The sequence below is a fragment of the Mycteria americana genome, chromosome 19 (assembly GCF_035582795.1).
Source record: "Mycteria americana isolate JAX WOST 10 ecotype Jacksonville Zoo and Gardens chromosome 19, USCA_MyAme_1.0, whole genome shotgun sequence".
Classification (NCBI taxonomy): Eukaryota; Metazoa; Chordata; class Aves; order Ciconiiformes; family Ciconiidae; genus Mycteria; species Mycteria americana.
In genome coordinates this window covers 5,876,429-5,894,481 of record NC_134383.1, presented here as the reverse complement: position 1 = coordinate 5,894,481, position 18,053 = coordinate 5,876,429, and the positions used below count along the sequence as shown (strand labels likewise).

The 18,053-nt window shown below is 55.1% G+C and overlaps 1 protein-coding gene across 3 annotated transcripts in view; it reads left to right on the top strand.

The window, feature by feature from the left end:
• LOC142418746 (protein CEPU-1) overlaps window positions 1-18,053 on the top strand; it is a 360,199-nt gene that overhangs the window by 291,410 nt on the left and 50,736 nt on the right. For all 3 annotated transcript variants that reach the window (XM_075521053.1, XM_075521050.1, XM_075521051.1), the window contains one exon: window positions 14,469-14,701. In XM_075521053.1, coding sequence (XP_075377168.1) covers window positions 14,469-14,701 — 233 coding nt within the window. The remainder of the gene's footprint in view (window positions 1-14,468; window positions 14,702-18,053) is intronic.

Here is an 18,053-nt window from a genome sequence, read left to right as displayed (position 1 = left end):
CCTTTTTTTTTTTTTTTTTTTCCCCCTTTGAAATTTCCGGCAAAGTTGACATTTTCAACAACAAATAATCGCTTCGGGAATAACTCATTTCCAAACCCGAGCCATTGCGAGTCGTTTGCAAATGAAAAATAAAATAAAAAAAAAAGAAAAATCATATGGTGCTTCTGATAACAGTGAGATACTCCGTTCCTGCTTCTGCGCTCGCGGGAGGTTGGGGTTGGCTGCTTTGGTGGTGATGGAGGAGGAAGAGCAGAGCCCCGCTCTCGCCGTGATCGGTGTCGGTATCTGCGTCCACGCTTTGGGTCTCCTCGCAAGGTGCGAGAGGAACGAGTGCTTTGAGGAAGACGGGGGCTGGTTTCGGGGTGCTCGTGCCGTCGTTCAGGCTTACTGGGCTGTAACGCATTTTTAAGTGTGATGCAAGGCAAAAAAGCAAGGCAGGAGCTGCACGGCCCTTCTTGGGAGAGAGGGAGATGATGAGCAATGTCTCTCCAATCACAACAAGATCCCCGGAGTCCAAAAGGAGCAAGGTTTGGGCACGAAAGCCAGAGCTGCCCTAATAAAAACATTTACTGGGGTTTGGAGACCTGTTCATTCCGACACGGCACATACATATTAAATGATCAAAGTTTCCATGCCTTCGGAGGAGCCGGCTGCTAATCTAATGCAACCCTTGGGCTTTGCTCACCACCGACTCTGCATGAAAGCAAACGGCGGCTGTGTTTTCCTATTTAAAAGATTTCCGAGCTAAGCCGGGTGGGTCACACAGGGAGCACCAGGATCTGGCCTCCTCAAGGCTTTGGCAAGGAGGGGCTTGAGAAGGTGGGTTAGGGGTTGAGGATGGATTGGTCTCCCATCTCTCAAGTCCTGTCCACCTCTGGCTCTGCTGCAGGCTATCTCGGTGCTGCTGTGGTCTCTCCCCCTCCTCCTCCTCCTCCTCTTATTCTTGCCCATCCCTTCCCTGTATCGCTCTGTCCCGCGTGCCGCTGCCCGGCCCGCAAAGGGCACCGCTGGCTTTTCAGATCCCAGCTTGAGTTGCAAAGTGCTGCCAGCCGATTAAAACCAAAGCAAAGGGGGGGGCGGGGGGAAACACCAAAAACCCAACCAATCCCACCCTCTTTGGATTTATAAACTGAGCACACTTGAGCTGGAAGGTGCCGAGGAGAAAAAGGAAAACACAAAGCCCCCGGGGTGCCGTTTTTCAAAGCAATGCAGCCCTTTATTTGACTGCCTGTACTTGTTTTAGCTATGCAGGGAAGCGAGCGGGTAAAAAGCCTGCTGGGGCTGCTCTTGCTCAGGCAGCCGCTGGTGCTGAGCCGGCTCAGCACCTCTGCAAACCCCCGGCTATCCCATCCTCCGCTGCTTTTGCGGAGCAGGTACTTCACCCACCGATTCTCACTGCTCCGGTGGTTTGGGACTGATGGGTTTGGCTTTCCACTTGGTTACAGCATCTTTTCTGCTTCTCGAGTGCCTCCCATGTCTTTCATGTAATTCCTTAACTAGTTTCCATTTACTGACGGTCCCTTTCTTTTAAGGTACTTGAATCTGTTTGATCATCAACAAATTTCTCTTTCTGTTCCTCTGATAAAAAATCCGGGCACTTTTTGAAGGCTCCCTCCCCACCTCCCTTTCTCTTTCTCCTTCCGTGCTCGGTGGGGAGTCAGCCCTTTTCGAGGAAAATAAATAAAAATTAGAGTTCAAAGTGTGACATCTCCTCTTAAAAAGAAGAAGAGGGCGAGGAGAAGGAAAAAAAAAAAAAAACCCACCATATATTCTTACAGATGTGACATCAAAATGAAAAACTATAAAGGACGCGTTTTTTCAAAGACTCGTACAGGGACTGAGTTGGTTCAGTGGGAAACGGGCAACCACAGTCTCTCCTGGGCAACCAAAGTCTCTCCTGGCGCTTTGAAGGCGTGTCCCCAAGCCACCGCAACCCTCTTGTTTTAGCTGGAGCGCGGGTGCTTCTCCACCTGCCAAAGACGTACTGCAGTCGGCCGTGCGGGGAGCGGAGGAGGCTGCGGTCCTCACCTCGCCGCGGAGGGGTGGGTGACGGGAGCGCTGGGGAGGCGAGGGTGAAACGGTGGAAGAGGTTGGGGCTGTGGGAGCCCGCTCGGTGGGGACCGATCGCCAGCACCCGCTGTGTCCTTGCCTCACCTTGGCATCTGCATCCGTGCCTCCCAGCGCAGAGGCGTCTCCTTCCCTGCTCGCTGCAGAGGAGCTCTTGGGAAGCAAGCGTGATTGGGAGATGGAGAAGGAAATAAAAACCGTGGCGAGGCTGTTAGGAAGGGATGCTGCCCAGGGCAGGACAGCAGAGCCGTGGGATGTCAGCCCCTTCTGTGCCTTGGTGACGGCCGCCGTCATTCGGGCTGCGGGGATGGATGGCGAGAGCCGCTGGCCCTGCCGAAAGCTGCCCGTGGGTGGGGGCTGCGTCGGGGCAGGGCGACCCCTGGTTTCGCACCAGCCTGGAAGCGCGTCGGGGAAAACACCCGCGCGTTCGTCCTCGCGAAGCCGCAGAGCCGCTGGAGCAGCGGTCTGGTCTGTGGGTCCGCTCTCGCAGCTGAGCAGCCTCTGGGAAGTCCTGTGGGGCACGCTGTCACCCAGGTAACTGCCTTTCCTCCCCTGAATCCTCATTATCTGCTTCCTCGCCGTACCCCGCGGGGCCCCGAGACTTTATTTCACCCCGTCCAAACCCCCCGGCGCCTTGGCGGAGAGCATGCTCTCCTTCTGCAAGTGCAGGTTCCCAGGCCAGGGAGGGTTGTGTTCGTGAGACATTGTGTTTGTGGCGAGGTGGAGATCTCGCCCACCGTGCTGGGACCTATCGAACAAGCTACCGTGGGGCTTGGAGCAGCCGTGGTGTTCCCCAGGGGTCTCATCCAGCCCAGCGATTGTGCATAAAGGGTCCAACGTGCCGGTGGTAGTGCTGCGGCTTCAGGTTGACGCCTGCTTGGTGTTTCAGCTGGCTTCCTGGAGGCAAAGGCTGCTGGATTCGAGCAGCAGCAGTTGTATTGCATTAATTGAAATAAAGGGAGTTCCCAAATGTGGGTGAAGCCTCTTGGCTGGCCCGGTACAAAGGGAGCAGCGTCACGGTGAGGCAGTCGTGTACAAAGCGAGCTCCTCTCCAGGTTTGCGTGTGTTCGGAGTCAGCAGGGCATCTCTGCTGCAGGCAGAATACCCGTGGGCACAGAGACCAGCCCCACGCTATCCAACCCCGGATTTCACGTCTCTGTTTCAAGGGGAACTCATATGAGTCGGGCAAAAAATGACCAGCGCTAAGTCCCACAGCTCTTAGCATCCTTAGCACCCAAAAGCCTTCTCCCAGCTCTAGGCAGGTCACTTCCATGGGTGCAGAAGGCTTTAGGAGGTTGAATCATGTTTCAGACGATAGTTTTACCTCTATCACTTCATCAGCTTCTGCACCTTTCCCGAGTTATCCTCGGCGCAAACTCCTTCCCCAAAGATTTTCTCCAACAAAACGATCTCACCAGCCTTATCCCGTCACTTCCACCGGTGCTCGTGGAGCATCCTACTGTCCGATGTGGGACACGAATGCCTGGGGACGCCCCGCTGCAGCCCACGGCTGTGATGTCCAAGTGCTTTCGGCAGCGGCACAGACAACTGCCCGATGCAATCGATTATTCCTTTTGGGGAGGGAGAGCTGCAATTAATCTCTTCTTGTTCTTTATTGCTTTTTGTTGGAAACCTTTTGCTTCTGAGATGCTCGTGCAAATACCTGTTGTCCAACGCGTCTCTGGTGGTAGCCCAGCGCTCGGTGGGTGGCAGGAGGAGGGAGCTTGCTTGGTTTGCAGCTGCTGGAGCTTGGGCTGCAGGGTGGGCTTGGGCTTGCCGTGTGCTGAAGTCTTGGGGCTGGCTGTCTCCCCGTGAATCAGTGAGCTCCTGCTCCGTCTGCTTCTGCGTCACCTTGGATTAATTACAGTACAATGCAATATACATTTATATGGTGTCTGCACAAGTGTCTCAGGGCCCTTTACAATCTGAAAAATCTAATTAAGGTGCAGCCTCCAACATGAATGCTTATCACCGAAATGTGTACGGCGAGGCAGAGGCGGCATGCCTCCACGACTCAACCAGGAGCTGAATCCACACTCTCGTGGCGTTATTAATTACTCAAAGCTTGGTGTCCAAGACACCGATCGATACCGTGGGCCTGGCTAGATAGTGAGCAGAAGATAACCATCAGCTAGAAACCTGGCGGAGGCTGCTCTTGGCCTGGGAGGAGGAGGAGGAGTCGCTTTGCAGAGACGTGCGGTAGCAGCACATGTTTACCAGTGACTTTGGCACTGGAAGGTTATTTACTCGATGCAGAAAGACGTCGGCGATGCTGAATTCTGGCCTGGGGAAGGTCCTGCCTGGGGGACCAGGCTGGTGATGGGTGCAGCATCGTTCTGCAAGGTTTGCTGCAAAACTTATTTGGCCTTTTTAGTTGGTCTCATGAGTGGCACCAGCCGTTGGGAACGTCGGGAAGGGAGGGAGGGAGCGCCACAAGTGTGACGAAAGCGTAAATAACCGGGGGAAAAGGGAAAGGAAATGTGAAGTGGCCCTTTAAATATGAGCCTCCAGAGCCCGGAGCCCAACTAGTGTTCCCTCAAGTATTCAAATGAGATTGCAGCATCAGATTGGTATGCATTAGGCTGGTCTCAATGAAAATTAACATGTAATTGCTTCAAATGAAGTAAGTGAGGAGGTAATCTGTTCTTAAATTGGATTCGCAGGATTTTGTGGTACCATAATGCAGCTGTGAAATGAAATATATTTTAAGGATGATGTCCTCAAGGGGAGAGGGGAGGAAAGGGGGGGTCTGTACTGGGAAGGGTCCTTTCCCTCCCTCCCTCTCTTGTTTTCGCTCTCATTAGTGCCATTTTATAAATGGGGAGAGGGTATTGGTGCGAGTGGCGTGGCTGGGGAAGGTCCCATTGCTTCTGGCTCCGTCACGTTGCCTTCCTTGACGTCCCTCCTCTCCATCCTCTCCTCCATACTTGGTTCTCCACTTTCCTTGTGGCACCAATGTCTCCTCCGGCACCTTCTCTCAGGTACATGTCCCCATCCCATCACGACAGGAGGTCATGAGACAAGGCGCTTGCACTTCGTTCTTGTGGCAAACAACCTTCTGGTTGTGTGACGGGGAAGATCTGGCTATGCGGTGGGTTTTGAGTGTCTGTAAGAAGCTGTGTAAGTTCTTGCTAGGGGGCTGGTTTCCATGAGGAGATAGATGTCGGAGCAAGAGGCACAGGTTACCGTCTTGTCTTGGTCTCTTGTGACCTTGGATGGGGTAGCCTTTTCTTCTGCCAAAGGGGAAGGTCCTCTCCCCATCACCCTGGGACCCCGATGGGTGCTACAAGTCTTGGGGATTCATCCCCAAGGGCTTGGGATGCCCTGCTCCTCCCATGCAGCCTTGTGTTGCCTGGACCACCTCTCTCTCTCGATTTTAAAGGTTTGCTCGCCATCCTCTTTCTGTCCATCTCTGCCCATCTGCCAGTAGAAGCAATATGAGCTTGGGTGTTGCGATGAAATCGCAAATAGGAGCGTGAGGGAGAACTGGCGCAGGAAGGTTGATGTGGTAACCCGCAATTATTCTCAGACTGCAAATATACAGATAGCGTGTAGCAGGATACAGTTGCTACAGGTAGAGCCGGCTGGTCAGCCACAGCCGGTACCGGTGCAAGCTTCCCCCGTCTCCCCGTCGCAGCCCTGCGTTGCGGTATCCCGCGCTACTGGAGAGCTCTGCCAGCGCTTCAAAAACCCCATACCCCATCTTGTGCTCTTCCCTGGGTTGCTTTCCCCGTGTTGTCCCCCTCGGTGCCCTTCAGCCCTCTGTTTGCGGCACTTCTCGCTCCCGCTTGCCCCCTGCTCCTCCTGTCCCGCTGCCTCCTGACCCACAGCATCCTTTAGCAGCCGGCTCCCGCTCGCTCCTCTCCGCAGTCCTGGCAGAGAGCGCTCACCCCTCGCGTTTCCTATTTTGTGCCTCAGCTTCTAAGGAAAAGCCACTTTAGTGATAATTCCGCACTTGTAATAAGTTAAGTGCATCGCTTCCTTTCGAATACATTTTCAGTGCAGTTAAGCTCAGCAGTCCCTTGCCTGTGTGCTTAGTTAAACACGCTCCTTTGCAGACCGTTGGGGTGGATGGCATCGCTTTATTCCCGGGCCATTACTGTCAATTGTGCAAAGCAGAACCAGGATTTATTCAGGGGGCACGGCTCATAATTGAGCGAGTTCAGTGCCGGGGATCGGCACTAACTGCTGGGAGTGCAGCCTGGAGGAACTTCCCCGCTGGGCTGGAGGAGGAGAGCGGGAGCTGCCGGGGGGGCCGAGAAGGATGGGGAGTTGGGGTGTCTTGAGTGGCTCAACCCAGGGCTTGCGGGTGGCAAAGGAGCGTTTTTCTAGAGAAAAGTGCATAGCAAGGAGAGATCTCTCCAGGTTTTTGGAGGCAGAGAGAGGAGACTTCTTCTCCACACCTCCTCAGATGAGGAGACCTTATTTTACAGGGTTTAAACTGCTCTGTAACGCTTGGGAGGAGAGGATGAGATCATTTCGGAGTTATTTTCTTCTGGTGGCGTTTCCCACGCCTCCTTTTGAAGCCTCTCAAGATGGCATGCAGGCAGCTGCCAGAGCCTGGACCCGGTCTGGGGTGCTGCCCTCCCTGCAGAAGGGAGGACCCTTTCGTAGGCAACCCTGGAAGACCGCCGGGGAAGGGGTGACTTTCGCCCGGGGCTGTTTGCCTGCTGGCATCCAGGGACCCCCCGAGCAATTACCTGGGCTGAGGGAATGCGAAAAAGGAGAAAATCGGGAGGAACAAAATGTCCCTCGAGCTGAGCGCAGGATTCCGGCGCTGCAGGAGCTCCCCAGCGGGGTGGCATTTCATTAGTAAACCGGCCGTGTCCCTGCACAGCTGCCTACAGGCAGTTTGGTGCTGGCGTCACCCCCGTTCCCCGGTGCCATTAGCGCTTTTGGAGGGCACCCAAGCAGATGGGCCAGGAGCACGCTGCGACGCCGCTCCGCGGGGTCAGCCGCAGGGGTGGGAGCCCAGGTTAGGGCCGCGTTTCCTCGACGCGCGGTCTGGGAGCGGCCGCCCTCATTGATGTTTTGTGGCACGCTCCGAGATGCTGAGATGGAAGATGCTATAGATGTGCAGAGCCCTGTTGTTAGCAGAGACAATAGGAGGATAAATAGAAAGGCTGGATGAGCCGAGCACGGGAGCAGGGGACTTGGAAAGGTGCTAGTGCACTGCTGCATTGCAGAGAGATAAAGACTTTTCCAGACAAGCCATCCCTGCTTGCTGCATTGCGACCTGCCTGCTTTGCACCAGTCCTCGGTGCCAGCGCAGGGGTCTCCCGGGACCGGCGGGGTGCTGGGTGCAGGCAGAGGTGCTCGCGTGACTCCCGCCCGCTCCGTGCCCTGCCTCGTGCTGGGTCAGGAGGCTGCAAAGTGGGAGCTCCGGCTCTTTTTGCGGCTCTTCCTTCCTCCCCAGTCCGGTTTCCTCCTGTTTACTTGGCATTTGCCAATAAGCTCGTCTAAGGCAGCATACTGGGAGTTGTTTGCAGCTCTGCGAATCCCGGGCAATGAACCAAGGCGGATCTTTTCGAGCCCAGTATATTATTATTAATGTAATTAGTGTGAATCATTTGCATGTATAAACTTTCAATTGAGGAGATCAGGTACTTTACAAACATGCGTTAACTCGCCTTCCCTGGCAAGGAGGTGCCAAATACCTTCAAAGCCTTGCAGAGGGCAGAAATGAAGGGCAGGGACTCGCAAGGAACTTGCAGCGTGAGCTGGTGGGAAAGGCAGGACCTCCCGGTCCAGAGCCCCGACTCCCCCTGCAACAACCGAGATGAAACTCTGTCTGGGCAGGGGAGAGAGGGGGAAGCACAAACGGGGTTTTATTTTCCACTTCTGAGCGTTGCTTTTGACCAGCTCGGCGTGATTTTGAAGAGGCACCGGGGCGGCAGCTGATCTGAGGGCACCTCACCCTGCAGCCTTTGGAGATGCTCCGGCTGCTGCGGGGGGGACTGGAGGTAGGCGCCAGCCCCAGCGGGGCCCCCCCCCCCCCCTTTTCTGCCGGACCCCGCTGCTGAATTAATCATTCGGTCAGCTCCTGCCTGGCAGGCGGCAGGCTCCCCGTGCGGGGAAGCGGTTTCTCAGCCCTGACAGCCATGCTGTGCTTTGAAGAAGTCCTCGGGCTGCGTCCTTGGTGGTGTCACATCAGGCTGAGCTCAAGGGATGCCCTCCAGCCGATCTTGCGGTTGAGGCCGAGGACGGCTGGGGTAGTCCTGGGGCGCAGGTGAGGATGGGCATGCCAAGAACCCCACCACCGTGTCAGCCACGCAGGCATGCAGACCCCGGTGGGGACAAGCCTTGAGCCCCGTTAGAGCCGCCTGGGTGAGCAGCTGGGGCTGTCGGCAGGCCAGGACCAAACCTATGGACCGTTTTAATCCCATAGTCCCTCTGCCACTGTGAACATCCCCTGCACGGAGCCCGTTACCTGCGCGGGTTTGCACATCAAGCCTAGTCGTCCAAGCTCGATGGACGTCCCCGCTGCTGCCCCGCTTGCAGCGTGCGGAGGGGTCAGCGGGACGGGATCGTTGCTGGAAGGTGCACACGCCATTTACCACGTGTGTCGATGAGCACGCGTGTTCTCTGGGTATGTGTTGCGTGTGTCGCATGCGCTCAACACCCGCAAAAAATGCAGTACGTCTGCACCAGCCTTGTCTGTCGGGTTGGCGCTCGGCGTGTAGGGTAGCATCGTGTGTCGGTGCCTACGTGAGCATACGGTGCTGCGGTGAGTGCGTGTAAGCGTACACAGTCTGTATGTGCACGGAAAGTGAGCAGATGCTGTAAATCCTGCTGAAGAAGGGCTGGATTGGTAGAAATTGCTAGTGCATGACTTAACCCAATACAGCGGGGAGTGAGGAGAGGGAAACCAGACGGGGTTGTGGCAACAAGGGGTTTGGCTTAATAAATATTAATAAAAAAGCTTCCAGACCACCTTTTCCATGCTAACCACACCTCGGGCTGTCCGTGGTGCGCGCGTCCCAGCCTTACGGGGTCACGGGCAGCACGTGTCCCAAGGAGCATGGGACAATCTGACCCCAACTTTCCCTTCACTCGGGAATTGATGGCCAAACTTCTGTTGCCACCGGAGCATGAACATCATAGGAAAGTCTATGAGAGCGGTGGGACTGTGCTTGGATAGGATTGAGTTGTTCACAGCCCAGCCTTTAATTAATCCTAATAAATAACAATAAAATGTGATAATCACAGAAATAAATCTGAGATGTGAAGCTCCTGCCTCCGGCGGCGGTCTAGTTTAGTTGATCATTTATAGCACGGCTGATAGTGCAGAGGCTGGAAGGTTCTGCCTGGAACATGAGATGCCGGGGACAAGGCAGGGCTGGAGCAGCTCGTCTCCTCGCCCAGCCTCAGGGGGAGGCTTTTGCCCCCTAATTTTAAACTAAACCCCAAGCTAGTTCCTGCAAACTGATTTCCCGCTTGGTCTAGCCCGTAGCAGAGACAAAACACTGCTGGCGTGGAAGGGATTGCTTCAAAATCCAGAGGTGTCTGGGAATTGCTGAGTTAGGCTGGGAAGGACAAGACGAGGCATCTCGGGGTGCTTGATGGTGGGTCGGTGCTGTGGCACGACGCGAGTGAAACTCCATCAGGTGGCCTGGATTTGGGAAGGGGCTTTCCCTAGGGCGGGCACGCAGTGAAAATTAGGTGGTGGTGGTGGAAGGAGAAGCGAGCCCAGGGGGGTGTCGAGTGCAGGGGGGGTCAGCTTGGTCACGGCCCCAGGTTGGGCCACCAAGTTTGCTGGGGTGAGCCAGGCTTAGCCCCGTCCCTGCCTCCCTGCGATGGAGCTTGTACCCTGATAATTGTGATGAAAGTGGCAATCAGGTTGGTAATTTCGCTGAGCTCTTTTCAGTTCTAATTAACATTATTCATTTCTTGTGTGTCCTGCTGGGTTGAGACAATCTGTGCTCTCCAGCCCAGCCCTCTGGAACACCAGCGATCTGCATAAGAGGCAACAAAAAAAGTGTTGTGTGCCAATTACTACACTTCAGTAATTAAAAACCTCCTTCCCCCCACTGCCGGGCCACCTCCTCTCCCATCATTTTCTGTGTGCAAACTCGTGAAAGCAAAGAGTGAAATTCAGGAGGGCATGTCATCGCTGGCGTGTGCCATCTGTGTCTGCGCCGAAAACGCAGGGAGATACCGGAGGCTGTACGAAGCACGGGTGGGATCAGTGGTCAGGGCGCTCAGCTTTGGCACCCTGTCGCTTATTTATTCCTGATACCGGATTGTGGTGGCCGCAGTTTGGTCGTGGGCTCTTTGGTAGCCGGTCTATGTCTGCAAAGCAGCCTGCTCCCCTCTGGCCAGGGCTGGGTTGTCCCCACCGAGGGCTTCGTTGGCGTTTTCAGCCCCGCTCATCTTTGTGCTTGCGTTACCCAAGGCGGGAGAAACCTGATGGCGATGCTTTCCCCCTGCCAATTTTCATCTCCGACCGCTGTCCCTGCAGCCGGGTGGGCTGTCGGCTGCACCCTCGGACCCCTCGCATGGAGCGTGGAGGGTGCAGGCGCGAGGACTTTGGCTGTACGAGCTCAGCCTCTCGGGCTCCGCGAATACCGGCTGATCTGGGGGAGAGAGGCCAGCCCTGTGGACCAGCTTGCTTGCAGAGGGCGGGTAGCAAAGCCAAGGAGCTTTGCTGCAGAGATGCTGACGGGTCTGGAAAGGGCAGCACCAGCCTGCGCCCGTATCCCCTTTACACCCGCTGTGCGGCATCGCCCAGGGAGCGTGGGACAAGGGCGTGGACGAGCAGGCTGGGACGAGCGGGGAGGACGCACGCGCGCAGCTCTCACCTTTGGTCGGCGCACGCAACTGTCTTAAAATGCCCGAAGTCCATCGCTCGTGGCCAGTTTGAGGTGCCCTCAACGTGGCAGCAGGGAGCAGAGGGTCTGGTGCAGCGTGAGGAGCTATATCTCTCTGCAGACCATCACCGCCTACCCCCAGGCGATGCAGCAGTGGTGTGTTAGCAGCGTTTCCACCTCTCGGAGGAGAAACCCTGGGGCTTGGGAACCCTGGGTTTGGAGGGAAAGAACCAGCAGAGAGAGGGAGCAGTATCATCTCCTCCTTGTGCTGGCAGACAGCAGTTTTTCATCTTCCTGGAGGAGAAGGCCTTGCCTTCCAAGCAGGAACATAACAAGGATTAAGGATCTTGAGAGAGAAAATGACCTCATCTGTGCTTAATTATTTTTACATCTTCTTTTTGGAGGCAAGCGCTGTTTTCCGCCACCCCGGGGACCTCTCTCTCCCCTCCCTCCCTGGCACATAGAGGGGCGAGAGGGAGGGCGAGAGCCTCCGGCGAGGTGGAGGAAGCATCTCTGGGCTTTGCACCTTGCCAGGAGCAGGGTGGAAAGGGGGGGAGGCTGCAGGCTCGACGGTGGCTTTGCTCTCCTCCACCTGTGCTTGGAGCCTGGCTTCTCGGCCAAAGCCAAAGGCTTTCCGCTCGGCTGCCTGCATGCGGGAGAGGAGGGCTTCCCGTCCCTGCGCCGGGCTTGCGGAGAGAGGAGGGAAGGGGGAGCAGATGGAGGGGCTGGATGGAAGAGCGTCGGGTCGCTGTGGCGAGCCTCGGCCGCGGGGACCCCGACCGGCACTCGGGCGAGGAGGAGCGGGGTTGGCACGGTGGCTGGAAGGAGCTCGGGTAGGAGCACGACCCGCCGGCCCCTAAACAGCACACCCTGTCCAGAGGTCAAAGCGCGTCTTTCCCGGGAGCGGTTTCTGCACTTTACTATATATATGTATTGGCTTGGGAGCTTTAAGAGGCAGGGAAGAAAATAAAATAACAACTTTAAGCTTGCCGATCCCAGGGACAGAGAAGCGTGTCTAGGTGATAAGAAGAGATTGTGACCGGGTGCTGTGAAGGGCGAAAGCACTTATTTCACTGTTGCCTCATGCGTTACCTGAGCCCCGTTGCTTTTCAAAAGCACTTAAACGCCCATATGATAGAGGGAATGCTTGGATTACACACTGTCTGGCTCCATTATTATCCAGGGATCTCCAAGCTGATGCATTTCACAAAAAGACTGGCGTGGAGGAGGAGAGAGGAAATACATATTTTTAGTTCAGCCTGCTTACAGGTCCTCAGGGATAATCTCTGCAGAAGGGACCGGTCCGAGAAATTCAAGCCACGTCTGGCTGCTCGTCACCCAGTCCTTCTCCATGATGCGGCTTTGGCAGTGAGGGTGGACATCCCTGTGTTTGTGCAGAAGTGCTGCTCGCTGCAGTTGCGGGAGCCTATTTCATGGCATCGTGATGGGCAGGCCAGAGCCAAGCACCAAATATCCACCTGCATTTTATTCAAAACCCGTAGGTCGAAGCTACCGGCATAGTTGAGGTCGGGGGTACAATGCTCTGGGAAGAAATCTCAAGTTCTCTTCAACTTGAGCAACTAAACTCTCAGGTTTTGCTCAAGTTGTAATGCAGCTGAGAGCAAGAGCCAAAGTTCTTGGTGTTCAGCCCAGGCTGAATCTATTGCCTTTTTTATGTAGATAATAAAAATCTGCTCACATTTAATTTATTATTATCGTAATATCATTATGGAACAGCAGTAAAATTGTTTAATTTATCGGATGTTTTTCACACCAGAGAGGGAGGTTGGTGCAGTAGCTTGGGTACTTGCCTAGCAAATCAGCAGGGGAGTCCTGGGCTGCAGAGTACCCATCTCACCTTGGGCACGTCACCTCATGGGGGTCCGTCATCCCTAACCTCCAAAAGTTGTGTGTTGAGGCTGAGAGGGTTATTTAGGCTTCTCCTGTAATCCCTGGGGCCAAAGAGATACCTCCAAAAAGAGGCTAGATGAGACGAGACCGCTTGTCCCTCGGTGGGTACCTGTGTCTTTGCTGGCACCGGTAGCGGACACGGGACGGGAAGCAGCCCACCAGCGAGGAGACGGACGGGCAGATGCAGGGAGAGGGGCTGTAGGCGGCTGCGTGAATCTCAGCGGGGACTCGAGCTGTCTTGCAGGTTGCTTTTATTATTACTGCTTACTCGGTGGCTCTGCCCAGGTGTGCTCACCCTGAGAAACAATCCCTAAAGCGTCAGGATAAGTCCCTGACGGACCGCGTGCCGCGGATACATTCATCCTTGCCGTTAACTCCCCTGCTACCGCGGTTCGGCGTGTATAGCCCATTAAGCCCCTCGCGTTCGTTGAAGTCACCCCGTGCGAGACCTCGCAGAGGCTGCCGTGCTCTTTTTTGGTGCTTCCGAAGTTAATTTGCATCCCAGCCACTGCTCAAGTAATGAAGTAGATTGGGGAGAATATAAACAGCGGATCTTAGGCCGAGTGGTTTTATGCAGGGACATTATCCTCTGTCGCCGGCATCCAGCAAAGTGCGGCTAAGTCTTAATGGCCCCGTAATCCCGATCTTGCTTGGAGTGAAGCGGGGTTTTAGCTGGCTTGGGGGGGGCTGCAGGTTTCTGCTGCCTAGGGAAGGGCTTGGACAGCAGACAGCCTCCAGGCCCTCTGCTCTTTGCTCATCTGGAGACGGTTCATGGAAATGGAGGATTCAAACCTTGCTTGGGGACGTGGGGATGGAGGGTCACAGGGCTGGCGGAGAGCTTCGGGGGGCAGCAAGAGTGGCCCCTGCTAATGTGGACAGGAGAATAATCTCCTTCAGGAGCAAAGTCTTTTCTAGGTTTGCGCCGTGTTGTCTTTTGGGGGGGCTCAGTTTCCTAATGAGGCTGGAAATGGAAGATTTCTGCCTCCAAAACATCACTAGATAGGTGAAAAGCTTAGCTGGGGTAAGCGAGGGAGATGCAGCGATGCAGTTGATGGGTAGGGAAGGAAGAGCTGACAGAAGGGATAAACGGTAGAAAGCTCGAGGTTTCTCTTTAGAGGTGTTTCAGAGCTGGCTTTCTCCTGAGATAAATTTTCCTCGCTCCTTTGTGAAGCAGAGCGAGCTGCTTTCCCGGCTCCGCTTTGCATTTCTTTGCCTGGCTGCAAGGATGTGAAGGTCTGTGGAGAGAATGACAAGTGATGGGTTTGGGCAGGAGGCAGCAACCTGCGTCCCCCAAAAAAGTGTGGTTTGGACTCAGGATGGAAGTTTGGGCTCGGCTCTGGTTGTCTCGGAGTTTGCAAAGGAGCAAATGGGAACGGAGGGGTGCGAGGTCCTTTGGTGGCTGGTGCTGGGTGGCTCTGACCTCTCTACATCTGAAATCATTGTGAAGCTGTTGGGCCAATCTCTGGAGCCACCAGTTCAGATGCATGTCAGTGCCCTGAGCACCGCAGGTAAAGTGCTGACGTTGTCCTCTTTGGACGCTGAAAGCACTTGGTCTCCGAAACTGCTGCTGGCAGCAAAGCTAAAAATAGTGCCAGGAGGACCGGGAGGGGCTGGGAAGGGAGGGCAGAGCGCCCGACCAAGAGCAGAGCACTGACGGGTCACCTCTCTGCCTCTCCCCAGGTGCTCCGTGGATAACCGAGTCACCCGCGTGGCCTGGCTGAACCGCAGCAGCATCCTCTATGCCGGCAATGACAAGTGGTGCTTGGACCCTCGGGTGGTGCTCTTGGCCAACACCAAAACCCAGTACAGCATCCAGATCCAAGATGTGGACGTGTACGATGAGGGTCCCTACACCTGCTCTGTGCAGACAGACAATCACCCCAAGACATCGCGTGTCCATCTCATCGTGCAAGGTAAGAGGAAGGGAATTCGTAGAGGGGTTGGGCTTGGTGCTTTGATTTCTCTTCCTCCTTTTTGCTCTGGTGTCTTCTCCTCCCGTTGCTCCTACGTTGAGTATGTAAGACAACTTGGTGCAAACGTAGAGGCTGATCAACAGGCTCGGGGAGTCCCAGTGAAGCTGGGCAATGCATCGATCCAGCTTTCCTGGAGTAGTCATGGGGCTCTGATACAGGCAGCTCTGCCTCCCGAAGTAGTCGCTGGCAAACACCCGCATTGCTGTTTGTTGTTGTTGTTGTTGTTGTTGTATTTTGATGGGTTTTTTTCTTTTCCATGCTGGAGGCAATGCTTCAAGTAAAACTTGTGTTGGGGGAAAAGAGAGAGCTGGCAGATTTGTGTACTTTGTGGGGGTGTGTGTATGCCTAGCAACAATATGTGTTTGTGTGTTGAAACTCTGTACTTCTGGGAGGAGGAGGAGGAGGAGGAGGAGGAGGAGGAAGGCCAGCATGGGGTGGTGGAGCACTTGTGGTGGCCAAGCATGTGCTCGCTGGCACGTGAGCGTGCCTCGCCGAGGCTGCAGAGCCTGCGGGGTGCCTACGTGCGCTCTTCAGCAAGCGTGCAAGCACACACGCACTCTTGGGGGCCGTACAAGCGTGGCCACACGCGATGGTCGAGCAGATGGACGTTCGCGCGAGATCGCTCCCGTGTCCCTGCTGCGGGGCTCGGTGGGGACGTGTGCTGGGCAAGGGGGAGCCCGCGTGGTGGGACGTACGGAGCCCACTGCGCTCTTAGGGAAGCAGCCTCGGGGAGGATTAATGGAAAATTTCTAATCCCTTGCTAGCAACCTTTTCCCCTTCTTCTTCTTCTGTGATTTGGCCAGGAGCCCTCTTAGCATGACACACCAGCTTGAGTATTGGAATCTCGTCTCGGGCTAATTTTCGAATGCTGATGGGTGTATTGATTTGGAAACAAGCTGGGTTAAAAAGGCATTGGTCTTGTACACAGAGTTGGGTTGAGCTAATCTGCCGTCAATATGCCAGGCCTGAGCGTTATTGACAGCCTAATGAATAGAAGGGGGGGAAAAAACCAAACCCAGGGCCTTTCTTTCCCCCGCCCCCCCTTTCCGTTTTCTCTTTCCTCTTCGAGCAATCAAGCAAGCTAAACAGAGCCGGACTTTCTCCATCTCCATTAACCGCGGAGGGAAAGCGGATGCATTGCTAGCCCGGGTCCTTGCTGTTTATCTTGCAATCTGTTAATACCTGCCTGAGTTTCTTAAGCCAAAGTCGATCACCCGCAAGTTCTGAAGTTGCTATCAGGCGCCGGGGTGATGCAGGACAATTTCTATCAGCTCTCTTCTGATTCCCGTTTCCTGACCTAAATTTCCCGTATCACCAGACATCCGGGTCCACCCCTCCTGTGTCTTGCTGTATCATTAGGAAGAGACGTTTGGGTACTGGAGGAAAAGGTCGGATCTTCGCTCCTTGCAGCGGTAGAGTTAAGTACTGGAGGATTCAGTGATGGGCTCAGTCCTGTAACGGGCTGAACATCCTTGCCGCTGCTGACAGAAATCCCGGCTCTCGGGAGCAGGCCCCCTAATTTCAAGAGCTATTGCTTGGCTCACCCAGCTCTTGCTCGGGTGGAAGGTGGCAAGAGCGTAATGTGCAGCAACGCGCTGGAGCAGGACGTGAAAGTGAATATCGTGTCCAATTAAAGGGAAGCCTGCCTTAATGACCCCAATTAAAATTTGGCTGGGGTGCCAGGATTAACTCTCCTGTCTTGGAAAATGGGCCCAATAAATACGCAAGCTGGTATAATCCTGTCCTAAAAGACATTCAGCTTGCGGGAAGCAGCGCTTAGCCCTTCTTCCCAGGAAAGCAGGGTGTCTGAGCACCGCATTTCGGGGATGTGCCAAGTTCAGCGCGTGGCTGTGGGACCTCTTCCCCCTTCCCGCAGCCTGATAGGAAAGGAGAAGCGGTGAGAGGAGGTGGGAAAGGCTGTCTCCCCTTTCAAACAGGGTTAGTCCAGGTGCAGAAAGGAAGAGGGAGGTGCGCGGGTTGCTCTAAGCAGGTCCTGACTTTCCCCTTGCTGCGCTGGGAAAGGGCCTGGGGGCACAGCCCCGGAGGCAGGAGCGCTCCAGCCTCTCAGGATGCAATTAAATCGTGCCCCGGGGCTCTCCAAAGGGACCGGCCCGGGAGGCGGGGAGGGGCAAGGAGCTCTTCCCCTTCCAGCCGGGATGTCAGCAGCCTGCTGCTCCCCCGGGCAGGCGCGATGGGTGCGTATCGGCCAGCACCCAGACACCCTCAGCCCACGCTGCGCGTCCCTCCTTCTCCCCAAGTTCAGGGAATATCGCTGGGAAACGGCCGTGGATGGAGGGAGCGGGGCATCGCTGGGGTCTGCCAAGGGCTGCCGGAGGAAGCGGTGCTGCGGGGGGAAAGAGCAAAAAAACAGACGAGGGATAGGGATGGGAGAAGGAGCTTCTTTTAGGGTCCGAGGGTTGGGGATGGTCCCCCGAGGCAGTGGGAGAGGATCAGCTAGAAACCACCAGGAACCAAGGGTGTCCACGCTGCAGCAAGGGAAGTGCTGCCCATTTATTTCTAGGCTGACTATATTGATGGCTGAGCTCCCAAAACAGGTGGGTAGAAGGCACCTCAAGAGCTAATTTAGCCCGTCCCCCTGCAATGAGGCAGAGACGTCGCTGGCAAACACGTGTGGAAGCTATTCTTGAAAAATCTTTAACAAAGCAGGTTCTTCAGTCTCCCTAGACGATCTATTCTACTGCTTCGCTACCTTTATAATTAGGAAATGTATAGCTAATATCTAACTTAAACCTTCTTTGTTGCAAACGAAGTGGAGTTTTTCTCAGCCTATCCCCGGCGGACGTGGGGAACAATTGATCAATGTCCTTTTTGTAACAACCTTTAGCTTTTGGGAAGGTTGTTACCGTGTTGCCCCTTAGCCACCTTCTTTCTGAAATGATGCAAGCCCCGTTTCTCCCACCTTTCCTCGTCGGTCAGGCTTTCAGAAACACTTGTCAGTCTCAAAATCTTGCTACAAAAGGCAAAAGGTGATTGCTGCCGATCCAGGAATAGCAGGTCGGTGCATCTCTCCTTCCCGCTGCCGGTGAGCCTCTGCGCTAATGTGGGACAAATGAGCCCGGGAACGAGACAACAGACCCTTGGCGTTGAATGCTTCAAAGTTCAGACTTGCTATTTCGGGGACTGCTTTAAATGGGGTCAGGCTCGGCGTTGGCGATGCCAAGTTGATGTGAGCCACCAACATAGCTGCAAAAGGTACAAGGAGGTTCTTTGCACCTGGGTCTCCCCAGGAAAGAAGATCCCAGACTACAGCTGGACCTAAAACGAACAGTTC